The 21,316-nt window shown below is 38.9% G+C and overlaps 2 protein-coding genes across 6 annotated transcripts; both read left to right on the forward strand.

Moving 5' to 3' along the window:
- The first annotated feature begins 1,011 nt into the window (after positions 1-1,011).
- On the forward strand, positions 1,012-8,716 carry LOC128354420 (splicing factor U2AF 35 kDa subunit-like). 2 transcript variants are annotated; one of them, XM_053314662.1, is made up of 8 exons: positions 1,012-1,055; positions 2,583-2,670; positions 3,386-3,452; positions 5,957-6,006; positions 6,754-6,852; positions 7,059-7,192; positions 8,153-8,245; positions 8,346-8,716. In XM_053314662.1, exons 1-8 carry the CDS (start codon positions 1,012-1,014, stop codon positions 8,452-8,454), a joined length of 684 nt encoding a protein of 227 aa, XP_053170637.1. In that variant the 3' UTR covers positions 8,455-8,716. The 2 variants fall into 2 exon arrangements, with proteins under 2 accessions (XP_053170637.1, XP_053170638.1); XM_053314663.1 differs by lacking the exon at positions 1,012-1,055 and adding an exon at positions 5,027-5,096 and having other exon boundaries at positions 2,598-2,670.
- A 1,016-nt stretch (positions 8,717-9,732) lies between these two features.
- LOC128354415 (cystathionine beta-synthase-like) lies at positions 9,733-20,905 on the forward strand. 4 transcript variants are annotated; one of them, XM_053314656.1, is made up of 16 exons: positions 9,733-9,856; positions 12,777-13,077; positions 13,426-13,532; positions 13,801-13,935; positions 14,057-14,136; positions 14,638-14,842; positions 15,057-15,148; positions 15,388-15,513; positions 15,604-15,688; positions 17,176-17,281; positions 18,044-18,121; positions 18,215-18,349; positions 18,499-18,607; positions 18,822-18,906; positions 18,998-19,036; positions 20,032-20,905. In XM_053314656.1, the coding sequence occupies exons 2-16, from the start codon at positions 12,785-12,787 to the stop codon at positions 20,163-20,165; spliced, it is 1,809 nt and encodes a 602-aa protein (XP_053170631.1). In that variant the 5' UTR covers positions 9,733-9,856; positions 12,777-12,784; the 3' UTR covers positions 20,166-20,905. The 4 variants fall into 4 exon arrangements, with proteins under 4 accessions (XP_053170631.1, XP_053170630.1, XP_053170632.1 ...); XM_053314655.1 differs by having other exon boundaries at positions 9,739-9,856; positions 12,783-13,077; XM_053314657.1 differs by having other exon boundaries at positions 9,739-9,856; positions 12,783-13,077; positions 19,001-19,036.
- The last annotated feature ends 411 nt before the right edge of the window (positions 20,906-21,316 follow it).

The following is a 21,316-nucleotide window of genomic DNA, read 5'->3' on the forward strand; positions in this document are numbered from 1 at the left end:
ACACCATATTAAGAGATTTTTGTATGTTTTAGATCTTATTGTCCGTAGTTGAAAAAAAATGGCATAGAGTAGTGAAAAGTACAATATAAGGAAGTATTCAGATCCTTCGTGACTACAGTACCACAAATGACAGTATTCCAACTCTTACAGTACTATAAAAATACAGTGACTGCTTTCAGAATATTTTAGTATTATATAGTATATTGAACTACTGGACTAATACCTATTACTGATTCAGTAATGTGTTAGCAGCATTTTAATGTTGCATTCAGGCCAGATAGAGTTTATAACTTATCCTGGGTAGTTTAGCAATACGTGTCATATGTAAAACCCCACTAGTAATACTAGTACTTTTATTTGTAATGTCAGATAGCCTAAGTGTTGTGTGGTTTCCCTGTTTCCCTAGAGGACTAAAATTACGAGAAAATTACACAAGTTAATTAAAAGTCCCTGAAATTAACTTAAATTCAGTTTTATAACTCCACACTGTAGAAGAGGGATGACTGACTTTTCTTTCTTTTTTTTTGGACTGACTGACTCAATGTACAACCTGACTTAATATGGGCTACTGAATGCCTTAATTTCCTTTCCGGATTAATAATCTATCTATCTATCTTTCTATCTATCTTAACTAGTAGGCTAAATTGTATACTTTTACTTTCCGGGAAATGCTCACTTACACTTAAAGGGGAAGTTGAACATGTAAAATTACAGGTACAAACCAGGTAAAAACCATACAGGTATATAAAGATTTACAAGAAATGAATAAAATAGATATATATGAAGAGACTTTATATACAGTCTGGTAAACATATTAATTATGGCGACATCTTGAGGCATCTGAGGACATGAAGGGTTTCTGAGAAAAAGGACCCAAGTCTCCACAGAGTTGAACAACAGCGCACATGTGCGGCCTTCAGGCTCAACACAGGCCGCCGGAAAAGTGACGACTACGCAATCTCCCTCGCTTTACGTAATGACGTGCACCATAACGTCCGCGACGAGCCGAAAATGGCGGAGTATCTGGCATCCATTTTCGGCACAGAGAAAGACAAGTAAGTTTAATTTAGTATTTGTACTTAAATATACACTTAATTAGCATGGTTTGTGCAAAGTGAGGTTGCAGATATGTGGACTTTATCGCCAGTGAGGCTCAGTTTGTTGCCGAGGCTCCAGTGAACGCCCCAGTCAAGCTTGCATTAGCCAGAGGAAGCTAACACTCGGCTAACGCATTGAATGAAACTCAGGAAGGCACCTCAGCTAACCTGCAGCTGCACAAATATGTAGTTTTGGAGGTTGTTGCCATTAAACTTAAACACTGGGAACACATATTTGTAGCTCGTTGACCAGTTTGGTTAATAAACATGCTTGTTGGCAGAGTGGACGGGTTGTTTTTGTTTCTGTTCCTGTTCACCGGTGGAGAGCAGCAAAAAGCATTTTACACATGCCCCCTTTTTCAATCACATGTACTTATTCTACCTTAATATCACTAAAATGATGGTTATATGGAGCATGACTGTAAATGCATTTATATAAGATGCAATCTGAAACGGGGGTGGTCTTCAAGTAGTCAAAAACTACACAATAATATGTTATAATAGGCTTTTATTCTGCATTTACCTATGGAGAAACAATGTATGCATCATTTATCTAGTGCTCAAAATATGATCCTAAATTTATGTCAAAATTTCTAGGTTAATGGTATGAATGCATGCTACTAATGTTTATTTAAAAATATTTGTTGTTATCGTGTTGATATCAATATATTCGATATTGTTTACTTGAGTACTTGCCTCCTTTATGTGTGTGTGTGTGTGTGTGTGTGTGTGTGTGTGTGTGTGTGTGTGTGTGTGTGTGTGTGTGTGTGTGTGTATGAATCTGAATATTTAAGCATTTGACCTAATTGTTTCTGTCATTGATTACAGACCAAAATAAAGAAAAATTAAGTTTTCATTATTGATTAATTATTAGTTAATAAATAATTATTTTTCAAATTAATCAATTAGTTGCTGTTCTCTAAAATGTCAGAAAATGGTGAAAACTGTTATCGGATGTCCTCAAATGTTTTATTTTGTCCACAATCCAAATATATTCTGTTTACTGTCACATAAGACTTAAAAAAAACATAAAATATTCACATTTGCAAAGCTGGATTCAGAGACTCTAAATAATGATGTATTATTAAAATAGCAGCTCAGTTGTGTTACCTATTGAACGAGTTGTGTATGGCTGAAGCTAATTTTTTTCATCCTTGATTAATCTACCAATAATTTTTTTTGATTATTTGATCATAAAATAGTGGGAAATATCTGTCAACCTTTCACAGAGTCCAAGGCAGCATCTTAAAATAGTTTTTTCTTTCTCTGACCAGCACTCTGAAATTTAATAGACTAAATTCACTACGAATGAAGACAAAAAATATCAGCAAATATTCCCACTTAAGAGGCTGGAACCAGTATATATGTGTTTTTTTACCATAGAAATGACTTAAGTATTTAAGTATTTGTTACAAGTGTTGTAACAATTCCAGTGAAACGTTGTGGATAAATATGAATGTGACGAAACTATTCCTTCTCTTTCAGGGTCAATTGTTCTTTCTATTTTAAAATCGGTGCTTGCAGACATGGAGACCGCTGCTCGAGATTGCACAACAAACCAACCTTCAGCCAGGTGAGTAAGAAGACGGCACCGGGCCTCTCTCTTAAAACACAGACTCTACTCTGTGTGATTGACTAATGTAATTTGTATTACTGTTAATGAAATATTGAGTCATCTCTGGCTCATCAAACCTCACACCCTGACCTGGACGTGACCTGTTTCTCTTGATGCCAAAAATGTGGAACTTGTAGGAACTTTAACTTTTATGTATCACATTTTGTTAAGTATGAGTAGTCTGTATACCCAATGTTATCCTAAACCCATTCAGGTTGTTATAGTTAGTTATTTAGTTGGGTCAAAGTGTCAGCATTGTGAAAGCAGCATTGTCAGTCTTTTATTTTTATTTTTAGAGTTTTGTTATTTGTGCAGCAGTTGCATTTTAGATTTCATATTTTGCAATTATGAATTTTCCCTGATTTAGCATTTTGTTGTTTTTCATTAAAGCCATCCTTTAAAGCAGTGGGATCAGTTTTGGGGACTTATTCTGAAAAAGAAAGAGCTTATGTGTACAAGTTGTTGGCTTTAGGGGGAAGTCCGGATGGGATGGAGTTTGGTCTTACCCAAAGATGGATTACAGTTGAGCAAATATGACCCCGATCATTGCTTTTTTAGTTTGTCCCATCTTCAAAGATCATGTGGCAGGATAGCTCTTTAAAGATGTAAACCAACTAAAATGATTGCACATGTATTTTCCGATGTCTGACCGTGTATTATTTGTTCCTTGCAGACCATCTTGATTCAAAACATCTACCGAAATCCCCAGAACAGTGCACAGACGGCAGATGCTTCACGCTGTAAGTTAAACATGTGTCAGCAAACTCTCCTTCTGTCTCTTAAAAGTGACGTTCAGATATAACAGCAGATGTGAGGTACAGCTTCAGCTCGGTTAATGACTCATAAACAGTCTATAGGCATTAGCAGACACTCGGTAATCCCTAGTGATGCTTCACGAGGCCTCTACTGCAGCCACCTTCAATGTGTGCCCAATGAAATGTAATATCTGGAGTGCAGAGCCAAAACAAAACACACTTAGAAGCCACGCTGATTATAGTCAGATACCTAGAGCTGTACAGTAAATATGTTGAGTCCATTGTAGAAAAGCTGAGGCAGGACTTGTGATACAGGTAGGTGAATAATGGAGTTACTTTAGGATCAGTTTGTTAGTTCTCCTGAAGTCTACCTTTAGTGAGATTCAGTGAATTTAAAAAGGATCGCCTTCACGCTGCTGTTATACATTTTGAACATTTAGTGTGACTTTTAAACTGGTCAAAAGTTCTTTATCAGCATCCTTAGTCTGATAAGAGGCGTGATCTGAAATTTAAAAAAAGTGATAGATGCAGTGATGGAAAATAACAGGCACTTATGAGCTTATTTATCTAATTTAGTTTTTACTTTTCCATCCCCTGAATCGTATCTGTAATGTTTGAGGCGCCACGCAAGATAACAAATAATGTTCCATAAAGCTTTTAATTCAGTTCACAAACAACTCTTGACTCTTAACCCAGTAACGATCATCCATCCCCCCTGAATGAATAGATTAGAGTCTTGTTGTGCAAGCTTACATAATAGCAGTAATGCCAGGGTATAAGAGTTCACCATCACGTGTTTGATTTTCTTGTTTTTCCACTTCTAAAACTAAATGTTCAATCAACAGATACTACTTCCTGTAAATCACCACCTAAACTTTACCAACTAAATGTACCTCTCTAATGTAAAATGGGAATTAAAGCAGATATGTAAAGCCCACAATGATCTGTTATGTTAATCTTTATAAACAGATGTATGTGTGTATATGAATGCAGAAGCTGTAGGCAAGACTTTAGGATTGGAAGTGTTCTGGTATCCGTTTCCCTCCTGTTGATTTGGACAGGAACGAGCTTTGGTTGTGGGTAAACAGTCAATGAGGGGAGCGAAAGGTAGAGCGCTTCAGCCGAAACCTACCTACAAAAAGTATCAATGTGGTTTTAAACTGAATTCAAACTGGCTACTCATGAATCCAAATCCATTCCCGCATTTCAAGTTGCTAATCGGACTGTAAACAATGACTCACACATGGTAGAGGATATTTGCTGGCTACACTGGAAGCCCTGAAACATTGGCTGTTGGCTAAATCGTAGCTGATGGGTTCAAAGATCTAAAAAAAAAAGGTGCAAATATCTCAAGACATGAAAGCTTTTAAAATAATCTACAATAAAGGGTGAAGGGAGTGAGCTTGAGTGCAGTTTATCCGTCGCCTAATTAGCTGTAACTCACAAGATGTAGTAACGAAGGCTCGTAGATTACTGACAGAAAAAAGATTTCTAATCACATTTTTTTTCCTCCCCAGCTCTATATTTTGGTTCACAGAAGTTTACGTTTTGTATTTCAGACCATTTCCCTCTTGAACATTTACCTTCATAACCTTCAAAACTCTGCCCAGTCTGCTGATGGTTTACACTGTAAGTTTTCCCTTCATTTGCAGGACCCTCGGGCACCGACTCCACTTTACTGTACTGTTACACACCTCGCCACATTTCAAAAAAATTTGGCTTAGTGTAGCAACATGTCCTCTGGGGGACATCTTTAACGCATCACACCACTCCCTGGAGATAACATAACTGGCCCGGCCACATGCTGTTTTGCATGTTTCGCCGGCCTAACTCAAACTACTTGAGACAATGTGGTGCAATAATGTGCACAACTTTTTGGTTTGCTGAACTGAAACAGAAACTCTGTGTCTTTTGGCTTTTACACTTAACAGTTTCACATTGAGAACACAATTTTCTTTTGCTTCTGATTCATTGAAGCAGGTTTCTACTAGTGCTGCCCCCAGTATAGGAGATCCTCTTTTATATAATAGGCACCAGTAGTCACAGCTAGTTAAATAATTGACCCAGAGATTGATTGTTTTTTACATCATGACCTCTCTGAACATAATGTACATGTTATCAGACAGTTTTGAAAAGAGGTGAAACCCTGCCAGCTGAGAGAGGGTTCTAAGAGGGGTCAGCTCTAGTTTTTACTTTGCTTCTGTGAAAACAGGACATTGAATAATTTTCAGTTTAAACTGGAAAAAAATGGGAGAGAGGACTGCTTTTGTAGCATCTCATAACATAGAGAATCTTACCCCCCTTTTGATTTATGTTTACAGGTAAAGTTTAAAAGCTTTGCGTGTAACTATTATAGAGAGTAGTATCATGCTATGTCGCTACAGTTAGTTTTCAATGATAAAAGATGTTTAAATGTATTAAAATGTGTCTTTGTGAAGCACTGTTCATGTATAGCTGCGGCTTGACTGTCTCTTGTTGACATTTTGTAGGTGCCGTCAGTGATGTGGAAATGCAGGAGCACTATGACGAGTTCTTTGAGGTAATTGACCTTTTGTGCTTGTTCGACGTCCTCAGATTTAGCATATTGCACCGAGTGATGTCACGCTTACATTACATGCCTTTATGTAACACGTGCAGCTGCAGGGAGCAACACGACATTGTCAAAATGGATTTTGGTTTTTGCTGATGTGCGAGAATTTTTTTTTTTTTTTATGGGTACAGGAGTAAATATTTACACAGCAGTGACACAACAGCTGCTTTCACACATAGAAAAAGGGAAAAATCACTTTTTATTTGGTCTTTTCTGAATTTTGAATTTTGAGAATGTGATTAAACTCATTGTAGACAGATATTGATCAGAGGGAAACAGGCTGAATCCTTTACATGTTCATGCTGAGAGATGATGACAGAGGATTGTTAATATTTCTCAGCTGCTTCTGAAATGAAATGAATGCAATGATGCAATAACCAGGCAGGCTTTCAATAACCAACTCATGTCTAAACCCAACCTATAAAACCTCACTTTCAGGTTAAAAAAAGAATTGAGTTAACTTCACTTTTATTTCTCACTTCTTCATATCTGAGTAATCTGAGCTAGTTCATGATTATTAGAAGTTTCCTTTATGTTTTTAAAAAAAAAACATCTGCAGGGTTTCCCCGTGAAGTTGTTTAACTGATGTGGTGAGCTCAGCTAACCAATTTCCTGGTTAACACATATACATTTAAACATGAGATAAGTGATAAAGAAAGATAAGACTCTGGTTAATTGTTCTTTTCTTGGTTGCAGGAGGTGTTTACAGAGATGGAGGAGAAGTATGGAGAGGTGGAGGAGATGAACGTGTGCGATAACTTGGGCGACCACCTCGTTGGGAACGTCTACGTGAAGGTTTGTAATGAATTAAAGAGAAAAGGTGAACACAAATGAGCTGAAAGAGTCAGATCTTGAGTTGAAATTATTATTTGATATAAACAGAGCCATGCTTCACAAATCTATGTGAAATAAATAGTTTAAATGGGCCACCTTTCATCAAGAAGTCATATTGTTTTCCTTTTATTATACAACCCCTAAGTTTACGTTTCTTCTGTGTGCAGTTTCGTCGAGAGGAGGATGCAGAGAAAGCAGTCATGGACCTGAATAACCGCTGGTTCAACGCCCAACCCATCCACGCAGAGCTCTCACCCGTCACTGACTTCAGGGAAGCTTGCTGCCGCCAGTATGAAATGGGGTGAGTGACATTTTGTAGGTTGTAGGCGCACTCAAAACTGTTTTATTAATAAAAGACAGTAGTGAAATCTCCCCTAAAACTTTTTTAATATGTAGATAATTGGATAATGTGACACGATCAAATGAAGAGAGATGGGTATGACATGCAAACAAAAGTCCTCAGCTGAAATCGCACCAGGAACCACCTCAACATATTTTCAAACCTTTCAGATTGACATTTGTCAGTAATTATATTGACATGATGAGCAGCTGTAAACCACAACTGCGATGCCTGTAAACTGTTTGATACACGCTGCAAACTGTTACTGCTGCACCACCGACCTACATCTATGATTACATTTTGAGTTTCCTGCTGAAAACCTCAAAGATGTGAACTTGAATTTATTTGAAAAGCCATGCACAGTTATAAAGTCATCAGGTTAATGCAGTTAAGGACATCTGGTGGTGGCCATAGTATTGAAGTTTGACTAAATCAATTAAAAATATGCACAACTGAAACATGAAGCCAGTGGATCGGTTTTCAGATTTGACTGTTTTTTCTAAATTACTGTTTTAATTAGCAACAGTTAACTGGGGTCAGGGCATACTCCATTATAACACACTGCTGGGTCCCCTGCCATGCTTTTCATCACGTTTCACAGACGTAATGTTTTGCATGGACACAACGTGAATTATCACAATTTCTTTTAAATGCAAAGATAAACTTTGTCCTTGTACGGTGGGAGGAAACGTGCAATCCCCTCCTTTTATGAGTCTCTCAGTGATTTTCCAGTGGGCCAGGCGTTGTTTGCTCTCTCAGTGATAGGACTACGTGAGTGTGGAGAGAGATAAACATGAGACGTTCTGCTTGGTAGGCTGGCAAGCTCCTCAGCATGTGTGAGTGCCAACTTTTCCTCTTGGCACTGGACAACCAAATGCATGCAAAGTAAGTTTTAACCCTTCATGTGCTGCTTTCCTACAGAGAGTGCACCCGAGGTGGCTTCTGCAACTTCATGCACCTGAAACCCATATCACGGGAACTCCGTAGGGAGTTGTATGGCCGCCGCAGGAAAAGGTATAGAAGTCCAGTTCAAGATTCATATTTCAGCATAGATATTATATTTGTTTCATCGTTTTTGACATTTAAATGAATCTCTTCCCCTCTCTCCCACCAGGCACCGCTCTCGCTCGCGCTCCCGGGAACGACGCTCCCGCTCCAGGGATCGACGAAGGGACCGCGAGAGGCGGAGGTCGAGGGACCGAGAACGCTCTGGACGATTCTGAAGGAAGCCAATACTGACCTGATCTCCTACCGAATCCCTCCTTCTTAATCCTAGCAGTGAAGACAGTTATTTTCTTTCTCTTTTTTTTTGGTGAATTGTTGAAAGTGTTTTTTCTTTTATTCCTTTTTTTAAGACAAGCTTGTGTCGCTTTCTCAATAAAAACAGATTTGTAACTCTGCACTGGCACAATTTGATTATCTGAACATCAGTTTTTTTCTCAGCCAGAATTCCTTCAATAACTTACTTTGTATAAAAGAATTATTAAACAGGTTTGGAAAAATAAATGTTCTTTCTTGGTGAAATATAAAGTTTAGAAGGTACATGAAGTTCTTAACAAGTTGAAATGTGTTTAAATGTTGAGGAACTAGATGATTGAGTCATCTAAAGCTTTGTTTGGGTGCTTTAAAACTGTGAAGTGATCTCAAACCTTAATATTTCTTTATATTTTTGATATTCATATTGACCCATCTGGTATTTTACTGTATTGTCATTCCTGAAAATAGTTATTCTTTTTTTAAACAGTCAAAACCCACAATTTAAATCTTTTCTTTGTCCAGTTGAACTACATTTATCACCCTCTCATCCTATATTTCTAAAAATAATCAATCACGAGTGGTTAACACATTGTTCTGTTATTTTATTTTTACATGATTTTTTTTTTTTTTTTGCACTGTGTGAATGATGCAACATTAACCAAAAATTAATCAGCCAACTCTTCATGCATTTCCTGTTACTCAGTTCTGTTTTCTTAGTTGGGCAGGAGTATGGTGACTAATTTATTTGCTTAAGATTAATGTCAAAAAATATATGTAACATTATGCCTACTAGTCACTTGGGAAGGTTTTAAATTAATTAATATTTGCAGCTTTAAATCATACTAGACACCAAAAAACACTTTCAAACTGTGGAATTAAGTTTTAAATGTAAATTACGTCACATATATGACCTCAACACCTATTTTAAAGTGTGTGTCCCCTTTAAATATAAAGAAACTCTGCCTGGTTTATTAATATTGTGGTAATAACAGACTGTGCATGAGAAGTTCTCAAGATGCTGATGGTCACATGCTTCGAGGTCCTTGCAGTGTGTGTTTGGTCAATAAAAGGTAAACAGATGGTGCGGACAACTGCAACCCGGTGTTTCCCCTAAACCCATATTGAGAAATCTCTGCTCTGATTGGCTGATTCCACTAAACAGACGCCCTCGCCGTAGCCAATTAGCGAGCGTTCTAAAAACTTGACCCACCCCCTCCCAGCGTGGCCCACGTGTTCAGTCACGAAAAGTGCTCGTTTCATCTTCGCTTGCTCACTCCACCGTGTTGTCCCCTGCCACGCTGGTACGTCGGAGTCTTCTGTGGTAGCAAACACAAGCCACATCTTTTTGGGCCACATTTAAGCCTTCAGGTGAGTGAAAATGAACGAGTAAGTGTACCATACTGAGGAAAAATGTAACCTTTATGAATGAAAACACGTGTTTTATGTGGTATGTTCTGTCTTAATTGGATGTTACTCCGTAGTTGCTGATGTAACAATGCAACTGCGCAGTAGAGATGTGTTTGGCTCGGTGCATGTTTCCGCATATTTGCCGCATTTGAAACATTAATAATGTAACTATATCGGTATATTCTCACCCTTATATTTTACATGTTTTAAGATATTTCTCATTAATTCAGTCGGGGCTGAGTCGAGTTATATTTAATCCGCTAATACTATCACACAATAGCCTTCCTTGTAGCACGTCATGGCTACGAGAGACAAGTCATCGTTCATTTAGTGATGATGGTTTTAATTTGCGGTTAATAGTGCAGTCTAAACTGAAGATGGTGAAAATGTCAATCACGATTTCCCAGAAAGGGATGCTGACTAATTCAATTCCCATTTTTTATGACAGCCGGTCTAGTCATGGCTAAGAAAACGCAAGAATTTGCTCACAGTTTCCTTTAAGAAATTACTTAAAAGTCATGATCATCATCAATTTATCATCTTACCTCCAGTGTCTCGTTACTCTAAGAGTCACATGTGGCGATCTAAGCAGAAAGGTCATCATAAATTGCACCATTTGGCTTCCCAACATGATGTGGGCTTTCAGGTGTAGGCTTACATGTTTGCACTTTTATATTGTGTTTGTATGGCAAGCATTCCTGCTGCTCACATTTGGCCTATAATTTGTTATGGTTGAGTGCGTATCCATAGACTGCTCATCTTGTGCTGTTGACCAGCTGATAGTTTGTTTGTTGCTGGCAGGGCAATAATCTGGCACTTTAAAAAAAAAAAAAGTAATCCTTATGCACAGCAAACTTTGAGAGCACCCAACATACCACAAAGGATTAGAAATGCCACAGCTTAATCAGATAATAGAGTGTGATCAGGTAAGAATATTACAGATTGGGTTTGATGTTGCCAGACAGATCAGGTGATTTTTTTTTTCTCTTTGGCTGTTTTTCTTCAGCCTGGGAGGTATTTGGGAAGTGGATTCTTAGTTTAAGTCCACGCATTAAATAAAAATTGAAAATTCTCCTCGTTAAATCCTCTTGAAAGTCTTAACTGCCATGCAGCCTGGGCTCAGTGCCGCATGTGGTCTCTCAGAGGATCATGTTCCCCCGATGAACCCTGCCTCAGGCCACCACATACCACCGACTCTTTCCCACATTTGCCCGTTGTAACCACTGTAACTTTAATTAGCAGCATGACTAATATTGGCTATAGACAGGTGGGTTTTTGGGTGTGGGCGTTAACAGGTAAGATCAGTATCTACACCTTTTCATCCTGAGTATAGATGGAAATCAGGTGGATTACCTCTTTGTAAACAGGGACACTGTCCCCTAACACTTAACTATACATGTATTCTTGTTTTCAGCTTGCACTGATTACTGACAGTGTATTTATCAGTGCGTCACTGACTGTAAAGCAGCAGATCTCTGGCAGTTCTCTCCCATGGAGAGCTGTTTGCTTAAGAAGATGTTGTTGGCTCACTGAGTGAACATCATCTGAACTCACGGTGGAGTCAAAGAGGGGCCCCCGGTTTTAACAGCTGGCATCGTTGTGTGTACTGTGTGTTAGTGAAGGTTCAGCTGCTGCCCTTTCAGCTGGGTGAGGGAGAAACCGAATGGATGTCTTTTGTATTTTTAGAAGTTTAAGGGCTAAAGTAGTGAGAGATATCTGATTATTTTTAAAATTTGATCTCTCGTCTCATGTAATGTTATCTGCCAGACATTATCTCCACTATAAAAAAAAAAAGTTACAAATGATGTGGTTCTTTTCTGGAAAAAAAACTGACTAATAAACCATGATAGTATCATATCATAGTAGTCTTTAATAATCAGTAACCACATTAAGGGCTCCTTAAGTGCACTTAACATGCTCTACTGAACTCAAGCTTAAGATAATGTTTAACATTTAGTTGTGTGACTTTTACAGCATTTTTCACTCGTAAAGACAAATGATTGACTCATCAATGGTTCTCATTAACAGCATTCACAAACAGAGATCATCTGAGGTATAAAAGGGATATCATGATAATAGTTGGATATATACAAGTACATGTCTCTACAATACATGATGCTCCTATTTTTTGGTGGTTCATACTAAAATATACTTTTCTCTGTAGTGAGTGGCTGATGCAATGTTAACCAAAGCTTGATCAGGCCATCGTCTCCTCCTCTCAGTTCTGGAAGCAGTGATGAAACGAGAGTATGACGGATGTGTTAGCTCATCATTGGCTGTAACAGTACATTCAAAAAAGAAGTTGTGTAGGTGAGCATAGTGCAGGGTGGGACTGAACTCAGCACTGAACTCATTACTTAGGATGATGAAGCTTTTTTTTTTTTGCAGCGTTGATATGACTCAGCATTAAAAGGGGAGACTAGGAGTGGTTCAGTGTTTGCTTTTCACTTCACTGCCTCCTGTTTTCATGTTGCAATGTAGTCTGAAATATTCTATTAGCGAAGTTTCATTTCCTGTTTGTGACACTTTTTACACTGTCTTCCCTCACATGATGGCTATTATACTGCTGCTCACTTCCCAGTTCCCCCTCTGCTTATCACATTTACTAACCAAAACACGTCCGTATCAAAGAGTATCAAAAACAGTCAACGATCAAAAGTTGGCACTGCTTGCTCGGTCAGGTTCATGGTCTCACTTACTGACTTTATAATTTAATAATTCCAGATTTAAATAATCATTTTCCTAAGTGCAGCTCTTGTACAGTTGCTTGTGCCAAGGTACATTTTTATATTCCTAAAGTCCTTTCTCACAGTCACAATGGTCAGAGTCACAGGATAAAAAGATTATAACATCTCATCTGTTTTTTTGTTATTTTTTTCAGGTTAAGCCATGCCATCAGTTCCCTTGTCCAAAGAGACTCCCGTCAAGGGCCCCGTCTGCCCCCACGCTGCCAAACTACTCAACCACACCAATGGAGAAGCCAAACTCCGGGAGGGTTCGTTCCCACTGAACGGGGTTGACAAGCTGCCCGCAGTGGACGCTGAGGAGGCCAATGGAGCCCTTCAGCTGAACACAAAGAACGCTGCTGCTGAGAGGAAATGGATCCGTCCCGACCTGCCCAGCCGCTGCAAATGGAGCCTGGGAGCCTCAAAAGCAGAGTCCCCTCATACACAAGTTCCAAGGTGAGTCGAATTTTCACTGCTTTTACATATGAAATGGTTGGATATCAAAAATTTACCAAAAAACAGGAACTGGAATGTATTATTGGCCAGATATAGAAGTTTTTATTTTGTTTGTTGAAACTGTTTTTCATTAGTTTCATCATACTGCTCAGGGGTGACACTTTACACGCAAACCTGCTTTTAAAACTCCTCCAACTCGTGAAAGGAGTGGAAAGAGGTGTAATTATCTCACTGAGACTGATGTTGATGTAATTATGTTTGCAGTGTACTTACACACGGACACGTGACTTGAATCTGTTTCTCTATGCTCAAACACTTTCTTTTCTCTCTGCCACTTTCTCCTCCCAGGGGGGTTAATCCAACCATTCTTCCAAACATCCTGCACAGGATTGGTGAGACTCCCATGGTACGCATCAACAAGATCCCCAAAGCGTTTGGACTCCGTTGTGAAATATGTGAGTCACCCACACAGCACTCAAGCCGAGACACATTCTCAGATTAGGAGGTGTGACGTCAAACCACACTAATGAAACAAGTTGACACATCGCAAGTTGCAGCGTGCGACGGGTTACGTTTGCTAGAAGTTGTTTGAGTTTGACAAGATTACAATGGAATAAATGAAGGTGGTTCAGGGTCCTCTCCTTTCTGAATTTCTCCATTTCTGAAGTGGCTTTTAATATAACAGTTTGTTGTATAAATGTATCTGTCGTGTGTGTTTTTAAGTGGCCAAGTGTGAGTACTTCAACGCCGGCGGCAGTGTCAAGGACAGGATCAGTCTACGGATGGTGGAGGATGCTGAGAGAGCTGGCGTCCTCAAGCCTGGAGACACCATTATAGAGCCCACCTCTGGAAACACTGGTAATTTACCACACGTGTATGCTCATAAATGCGTCTGTTGCTATGGTGAAATGTAATGGTATGTTAATTACTGTAAAGCAACAGTCTTGTAAAATTGTGTGTGTGTTAACTTGTTTTTTAGGTATCGGATTGGCACTAGCTGCAGCTGTGAAGGGCTACCGCTGCATCATTGTCATGCCTGAGAAAATGAGCATGGAGAAGGTGAGATTTTGAATGTGTCTGTCACATAGTGTTATAAAGCAAAGTAGTGCAGGTGGCATGCATTTATTTCCTGTTGTGATTGTTTTTGGTAATCCGTTGCAATCTAGACTCACCACATTCCTCTTTTTAAAACCCTAAAATGACAGAATTTTGAGAGTTTTTACTCTATCTAAAGATTCAGCAGTTGTCAAGCCTGTAAAATGCCGCTGTTAATTTGTGTATTTTCATTTTTTGAGTTGTGTCTAAACCTTCCTGCCACCACACATCTACACTGTAACAGAATGTATCTAAAACTCTAAGACAGCATTTATAAGCTGTAGGAAACCATTATTGATTATTGTCAAGCTATTCAGTGTCGGATCTAAATTGGACTAGCTTTGCTAATTTAAATAAAGGTTTATTAGGCTGTTTTATGTTGTAAAATATAAATGTAACTGAAATTTGGTTGGAGTTCATTAATAAGATCATATTCACTCATTTTGTTTCTTTTTTTCTATACAGGTGGATGTCCTGAGAGCTCTCGGAGCAGAGATCGTCCGTACACCCACCAGTGCTCGTTTTGATTCGCCAGAGTCACATGTGGGCGTCGCCTGGCGCCTGAAGAACGAGATCCCCAACTCGCACATCCTGGACCAGTACCGTAACCCGAGCAATCCCCTGGCTCACTACGACACCACAGCCGAAGAGATCCTGGAGCAGTGCGACGGTACGAAGACGCCACAAATCGTTATATTCTGAGCTTTGATTTTACCACCATGCTCTTCCGACATTCAGCAATGATCTCCTCAGTTTATAAGAGTTTTTCATGATATCATGTATATTCTGTTGCTTCTGTTCAAGTACATTACACATTTTTTCCTGTACAATAAATCTAAATCAGATGTTGTACCTCTGGCTGTACCTCTCTCCTCTCCTAACAGGTAAAGTGGACATGTTAGTGGCAGGAGCAGGCACAGGAGGAACCATCACAGGCATCGCCCGCAAACTGAAAGAAAGATGCCCCAACATCAAAGTAAGTTGTCTCTGTCCTAAAGTCAAATAGGACAACCTAGGCACCTCTTTCTAAGGTCATAAATGCATTTCTGTGCGTTGAAACCGCTTCTGATTTCTATTATTTCTGATTCCGAGTATTTCCAAACCAAGCTACAGTTATTACTTTCATTCTCATTTGAGCCATGACTAAAAAGCAGTGGAAGAAGAAAGCGGCAGATGTCAGCCGAGACACATGTTGTTAATAAATGTTATTTGCAGATCGTCGGTGTCGACCCAGAGGGCTCAATCCTCGCTGAGCCGGAGGAAATTAACAAGACTGATAAAACCCAGTATGAGGTGGAGGGCATCGGGTACGACTTCATCCCCACTGTGCTCGACAGATCAGTGAGTTCCTTCCTGTCTTTTTTCCTTCATATTCCCTTTTTATTTGTTTCTGGGTGGCATGAACTTAATATTCTGTCTCTATATTTTTAGGTAGTTGATAGCTGGTACAAGTCCAACGATGAGGAGTCCTTCAACATGTCTCGTATGCTGATCAGAGATGAGGGTCTGCTGTGCGGTAAGTACTCATTCTTACTGATTGTGATTTTAATTATGCAGCCCATACATCAATGGAGATAGTAGACAGCAGAGATGGGAGTAAGTCACACATATGCACGTCTCAAGCAATTCTCAAGTCTTAACCTTCAAGTCTCAAGCAAGTCCCAAGTCATTTTTGTGAGAGTCGAGTCAAGTCAAGTCATAGCTTAGGTCAAGCAAGTCACAAGTCAAGTCATAGAAATATAATAAACTGGAAGACAACCGTCTTAAAACTTTAAGAGACTGCAGCTTAAGTTTTATGTAGCCCTCCTTTGCACAACTGATGGAGATGGGATGTTAGCTGCCAGCTAACGTTATATTAAAAAACAATGTGAAATTAGCTAACGTTAGAGACATTACTTACTTTTCTTTGTGTAGTCGGAAATGGCGGATGAAATTTGACGTGGTGCTGGATGTGCCGGGTATTTTTGCGCTGCACTCATTGAACACGGCGAATCGTTTCTTTTGTTGAGTTGAATAGTCTTTAAATCCAAATTTTATGATTTTGGGAACACTGGCTGCAGTAGCAGCAGAACTGGTAGCACTTTCCATCTTCCAAACCCCGACCGCTCTACTGTAGATGGCGGGCGCATCACCTAGTAGAGAGATTACTGGTTGCCAGGTTCGCCCACATGCAACAGGAAATATCCAATCGTATATATATATATATATATATATAATTATTAACCAAGACAGCAATGACTTGTCGAGTCATTGCATGCAAGTCTAAGTCAAGTCTCAAGTCATGAGTAGCAAGTCCAAGTCAAGTCTTTTCTCACTGTTGATCAAGCAAGTCACAAGTCCTCAATCTCGCGACTTAAGTCTGACTCGAGTCAAGTCACTAGACTCGAGTCCCCCATCTCTGGTAGACAGGAGTCCAGGATGTCTTGTATTGAAAAGTTTTATTTACTTGATCAAGGAGAAGTGAATGAATGATCATTACACGTTATGTTCTGATGCTTCCTTCAATTCTGACGCTTCTCTCTTCTGGGGAAAGACTTTAAACCACACAGATAATGCCCAAGGTTGAGCCATGCATGCCCAAATATGGGCAGATCCAACACATCTACAATATACAGAATTTTAGACTACTGGTCTAAAGACAAAACACTGTTTAGACCTCACCTCAACTCCAGTTACCTTTACCCCATCCAGGGAAAACAGTCAAAGACATATCTGACCTTGGTTGCTGTAGCAACACTATCAGAATGCCTCTTGTTTTCCCCAAAAGGAGCGGACTCACTGCTTAGCACTATCTCAAGGGGACACAGTGTCTAAACCTATCATTTGATGAGGCCTTGCTATGACCGCAAAGCCTAGTTTGACCCAGTGCATATTAATGAAGGAAAATTCCCTAACACTTAACAACAACAACAAAAACTCAGAAGTAGATTGTAATCATAAATATTTTTGTTGTCTTTTTGCGTTGGTTAAAGGCACCTAATGTTTTGGCCCTTTCTTTAACAGGAGGCAGCTCTGGGACAGCCATGGCTGCTGCAGTAAATGTCGCCAAAGAACTGAAGGAGGGTCAGCGCTGTGTCGTCCTTCTGCCAGATTCCATCCGCAACTACATGTGAGAACCCACACACATCCACTAACCAGATGATTTTAAATAAGGGGGCTCAAAATACCTATTTTTGTGATATTCAATATTACAACTCTCAGAATCAAAGCAGCACCAAATGATTTCTTTGATAATTTCATATCCAAACATTCAACTACAATACAACAACATGGGCATCCCATTGGTGTCCCCCTCTACAGTGAATAAAAACAACTAATTAAATCATTTTCCCATTAATGTATGGACCAACTTGTGGTAATGGCTCAAAGCATTAAGCATAAAATTGCTGATTGTTAGCTAAAACCGTGCAAGATTTCGATCGGTTAGACCTTTTATGACCCCATGTTTATTTGTAGAGAACAGATAAGACTTGGCGGGTGCAAAGTGCCATGTTTGTCAGATTTCTCAAGTGACTAATAGGGGCAATTTGTTGACTTTGTTTAGCTATGTTTAGCGCCCCCATGTGGCAAATCAGTCTAATATTTCACTGTGAAAAATTACGCTGTTCAATCATATTGATCTTCTCAGAAAATAAATAAATGGTGCATATATTATTAATACAAGCAGTATTACTGTGTGGTTTAAAACCATGTTTTGATATCAAGATGATGATGATAATCGCAGAGCACATGGTGCCAAAGCAAACATACCAACTTTAGCCTTAAGAGGTCACTTAAGGTTAGCTGAACCTTCGAGTGATTGCAAATATTTGATGTTTTCTAGTCATTCAGGTAAATAAAATAAAAAAAACTTGATCTTTTCCGCTCCAAGGTCAAAGTTCCTGAGTGACAAGTGGATGGTCCAGAAAGGCTTCCTGAGGGAGGAGGACCTCATGGTGAAAAAACCATGGTATGTGTGTGTTCATTTTCTCTCTTAATTAAAGTATGTCCACGCATGATCATTTATGCCATAAATCCCTTCCTACATCTCTCTGTTCATCAGGTGGTTTAACCTAAAGCTTCAAGGCTTGAACCTGTCCGCCCCCCTCACCGTCCTGCCAACTGTCACCTGTCAGAAGACAATCAAAATCCTCAAAGAGAAAGGCTTCGACCAGGCCCCTGTGGTGGATGAATCTGGGTGAGTGTCCTGAAACAGAAAAATACTAGCTCAATGCCACACAAAAAAACAGTTGTTGGAGCCTTCTGGTTGCATTGCAGTACTACTTATATACCTGCTGTGCACTGTAAACTGTAAAAGTTTTAACCTCTACCCCTGTATGTGTGTAGGTTAATCCTGGGCATGGTGACATTAGGGAATATGTTGGCCTCTATTCTGGCTGGGAAGATCAGGCTGTCAGATCCAGTCAGCAAAGTGCTCTACAAGCAGTTCAAACAGGTCAGATTAATATCTCTGTTCTCAGGAAATATGCAAATGTGTGTAAGTAATTCCTTTATTGTTAAAGGTTGAATTTGTTAGTTAAACTGACTCTGGATGGAGCTCTAGCACACAGCTCTTTACCAGATGTTTTTCTCTTTAAAGTCTCATTGAAATCAATAACAAAAATGAAAATCATTTAAATAACCTTTTCCTCTTAACTTGTCCTCCTCAGATCCGTCTGACTGATAACTTGGGAAAGTTGTCCCGCATCCTGGAAACCGATCACTTTGCCCTGGTGGTACACGAACAGATCCAATGTAAGTGATGATGACTCTCAAATTCGAATATTAGTACACACACCCACACACAGCCGTAAAAACACTTCCTTTTGCTCTTATGCTTTTTCAGCAGGCCTCGAATACTGTCAAATGCTGGTGCCACCCAGTGGTAATATAACAAAACTGCACTATATATACTATTAATTTTAAGCAAGTTTTTAGACTGTTAATGCACTGTTGATGGGCATAATTCTCCCGCAGTGCACAAAACAAATGAAATGGCTACTCAGATCTGGGAAAAATTTATATAGTGGATTGTAATGAGGCATATCTAGAGAGATCTTGGAAAACAATTTAATTAATATTTGGATGTGGTGACGTTTAATTGGCTGTAACATAATTCTGCTATAAAAAATAAAATCTAAATAATTCTGAATGTTCAGATTACTATAAAAATTGATAGTGGTGCCTTGTGGGATTTAGACCAGAAATAAACATAGTCAGCAAAAAATCTTTAATCAAGTCTGTGTGTCATGTGCAGGGTCGCGGTCTCTCTCAAGGACACAGTATTGACTGGTGCTCAACATGCGCTCCTGACACACCCACATTTTTAAGATAACAGTGGTGTTGTTCAGTGGATCGACTTGCCACTGATCATCCCTCTTTGATATGGGTGTCAAAGTCCAGCCGCACAGAAAGTGTCCCAAAGTGAAATGGATTTTGGGTAAAAGTAGAGTCTGAAAGAGGGGCGTGTTTGGCAAAACAACAAGGACATAAGCTACTTATTTGTGTGTTTTCTCTAGTGTCACGCAAACACTCAAAGGTTGTATTTACACAAAGGGGAAAACAGAATTTAGAATATATAATTAACATCCCAGCTGTGACAGACTTTTTTTTTTTGCCATGTTAAATGGGCAAACTCAGATTTACTTGATTTAAACAAAAGGCACAACCTGACTTCTTCTATGCTGCAGGTTTACTGAATAACTTAGAGTAAGGATGCAACTAACATCGGTGTTTACTGATTTTAATTGTTTGGTCTATAAAATATCAGAACATTTTGAAAAATCATCTCCCAAAGCTCAAGCTCAACCTAAAATGTCTGGAAATGTCTTGATTACATGCATCAATCTTGTTTTTTTTCTTCCTGTATTGCTCCACCAGATCTAACAGACGGCTCTCCCAGTCTGAAGCAGATGGTGTTCGGGGTGGTCACCGCCGTCGACCTGCTCAACTTTGTCACAGGCGTGGAGAGGAGAGAGCGCTCCCTTTCAGAGTCCACCGATGAACTGTGCTAAAACACACAGTTCTGCACCTGACATTTCTTACACTAACAAAACAAGCACAATGGCAAGTTTAGCAAAAGTATCTTAAAGGTGGCAAAAATAATCTAGTGAAGTTTTTGGTTTAGGTTAGCTCTTTTTTCCCCACTTAAAAAAATAATTAAATTACATTTTTTTTATGTTTAAACCTGAGTCTTATGGTACAATCAAGAGATGGATGTGATGGAGCTTGTTGAGCCAGCCAGTCAAGTTGTGATATTGTTTTAAGCAGTTGATTATTAGTTAATATATCTGCTTGTAGTGCACAAAGCAAATCTTTTTTAAGTTTGTAACTTCTAGAAAGTGTTTGTTTTATATTATCTTGAATATTGAGGCCTTTGTATTGCTTTTTTTATTTGTCTGAAAACTTCATGATTGTTCCACTGTGGCCTCGTGCGGCACTAATTAGAAATGAGAAATAAGTTAGTCTCAATCATCTTGTTAATCAAGAATAGACAGGTGGATGTTTGCTGTATATAAGTAAGTGCTGCTTTTTCATCTGTGTGTGTGTGAGAAATACATGTGGAGTATAATATTTTTTTCTTTCATGCAATTATGTGGCGTTCTCTCTCTCTGCTGTTTCAGTGCCAGAGTTTGACTGTAAAATGTCCTTCACTATTTAATCGAAGCTATGTCTGGAAGAAACTTTTTGTATTGCATCATTTTTTCTTTTAATTAATGTGTATGATTATAATAAAGTTTAAAGAAATCCTACAGCTGTCTGCCTCATTATTATAAACCAACTGATGTAATTGCGTCAATGAATCTTTACCCTCTGTGCTGGAGGTTGACAGGATCATGAGTCAGATTAAGCTGAAGTTGTGCATGCAGTGAATAAGGTTTAGCTATTTTTGTAAATGTTTGCACTTAAAATGGTATTCTAGAAACTTAATGTGAAAAACAATGAAAAATAAATAAAGCCTATTTAGCTTGAATGTGATTTTTTAATGATGGTTACGCTTTATAAACTGAATCTTTAATCTTAGCCTTGTTTAGAAAGTTTGTTCACTTTCAATTGCACTTTGGACTTCAATGTCCAAGTTTCACATTGCTTTATTATAAATGAATGAGTGAGTTAATTAATGAAACCTTTTATTGTCATTGGGGACATTACACTCTAGGAACAT

This window comes from Scomber japonicus, chromosome 24 (assembly GCF_027409825.1).
Source record: "Scomber japonicus isolate fScoJap1 chromosome 24, fScoJap1.pri, whole genome shotgun sequence".
Lineage (NCBI taxonomy): Eukaryota > Metazoa > Chordata > Actinopteri > Scombriformes > Scombridae > Scomber > Scomber japonicus.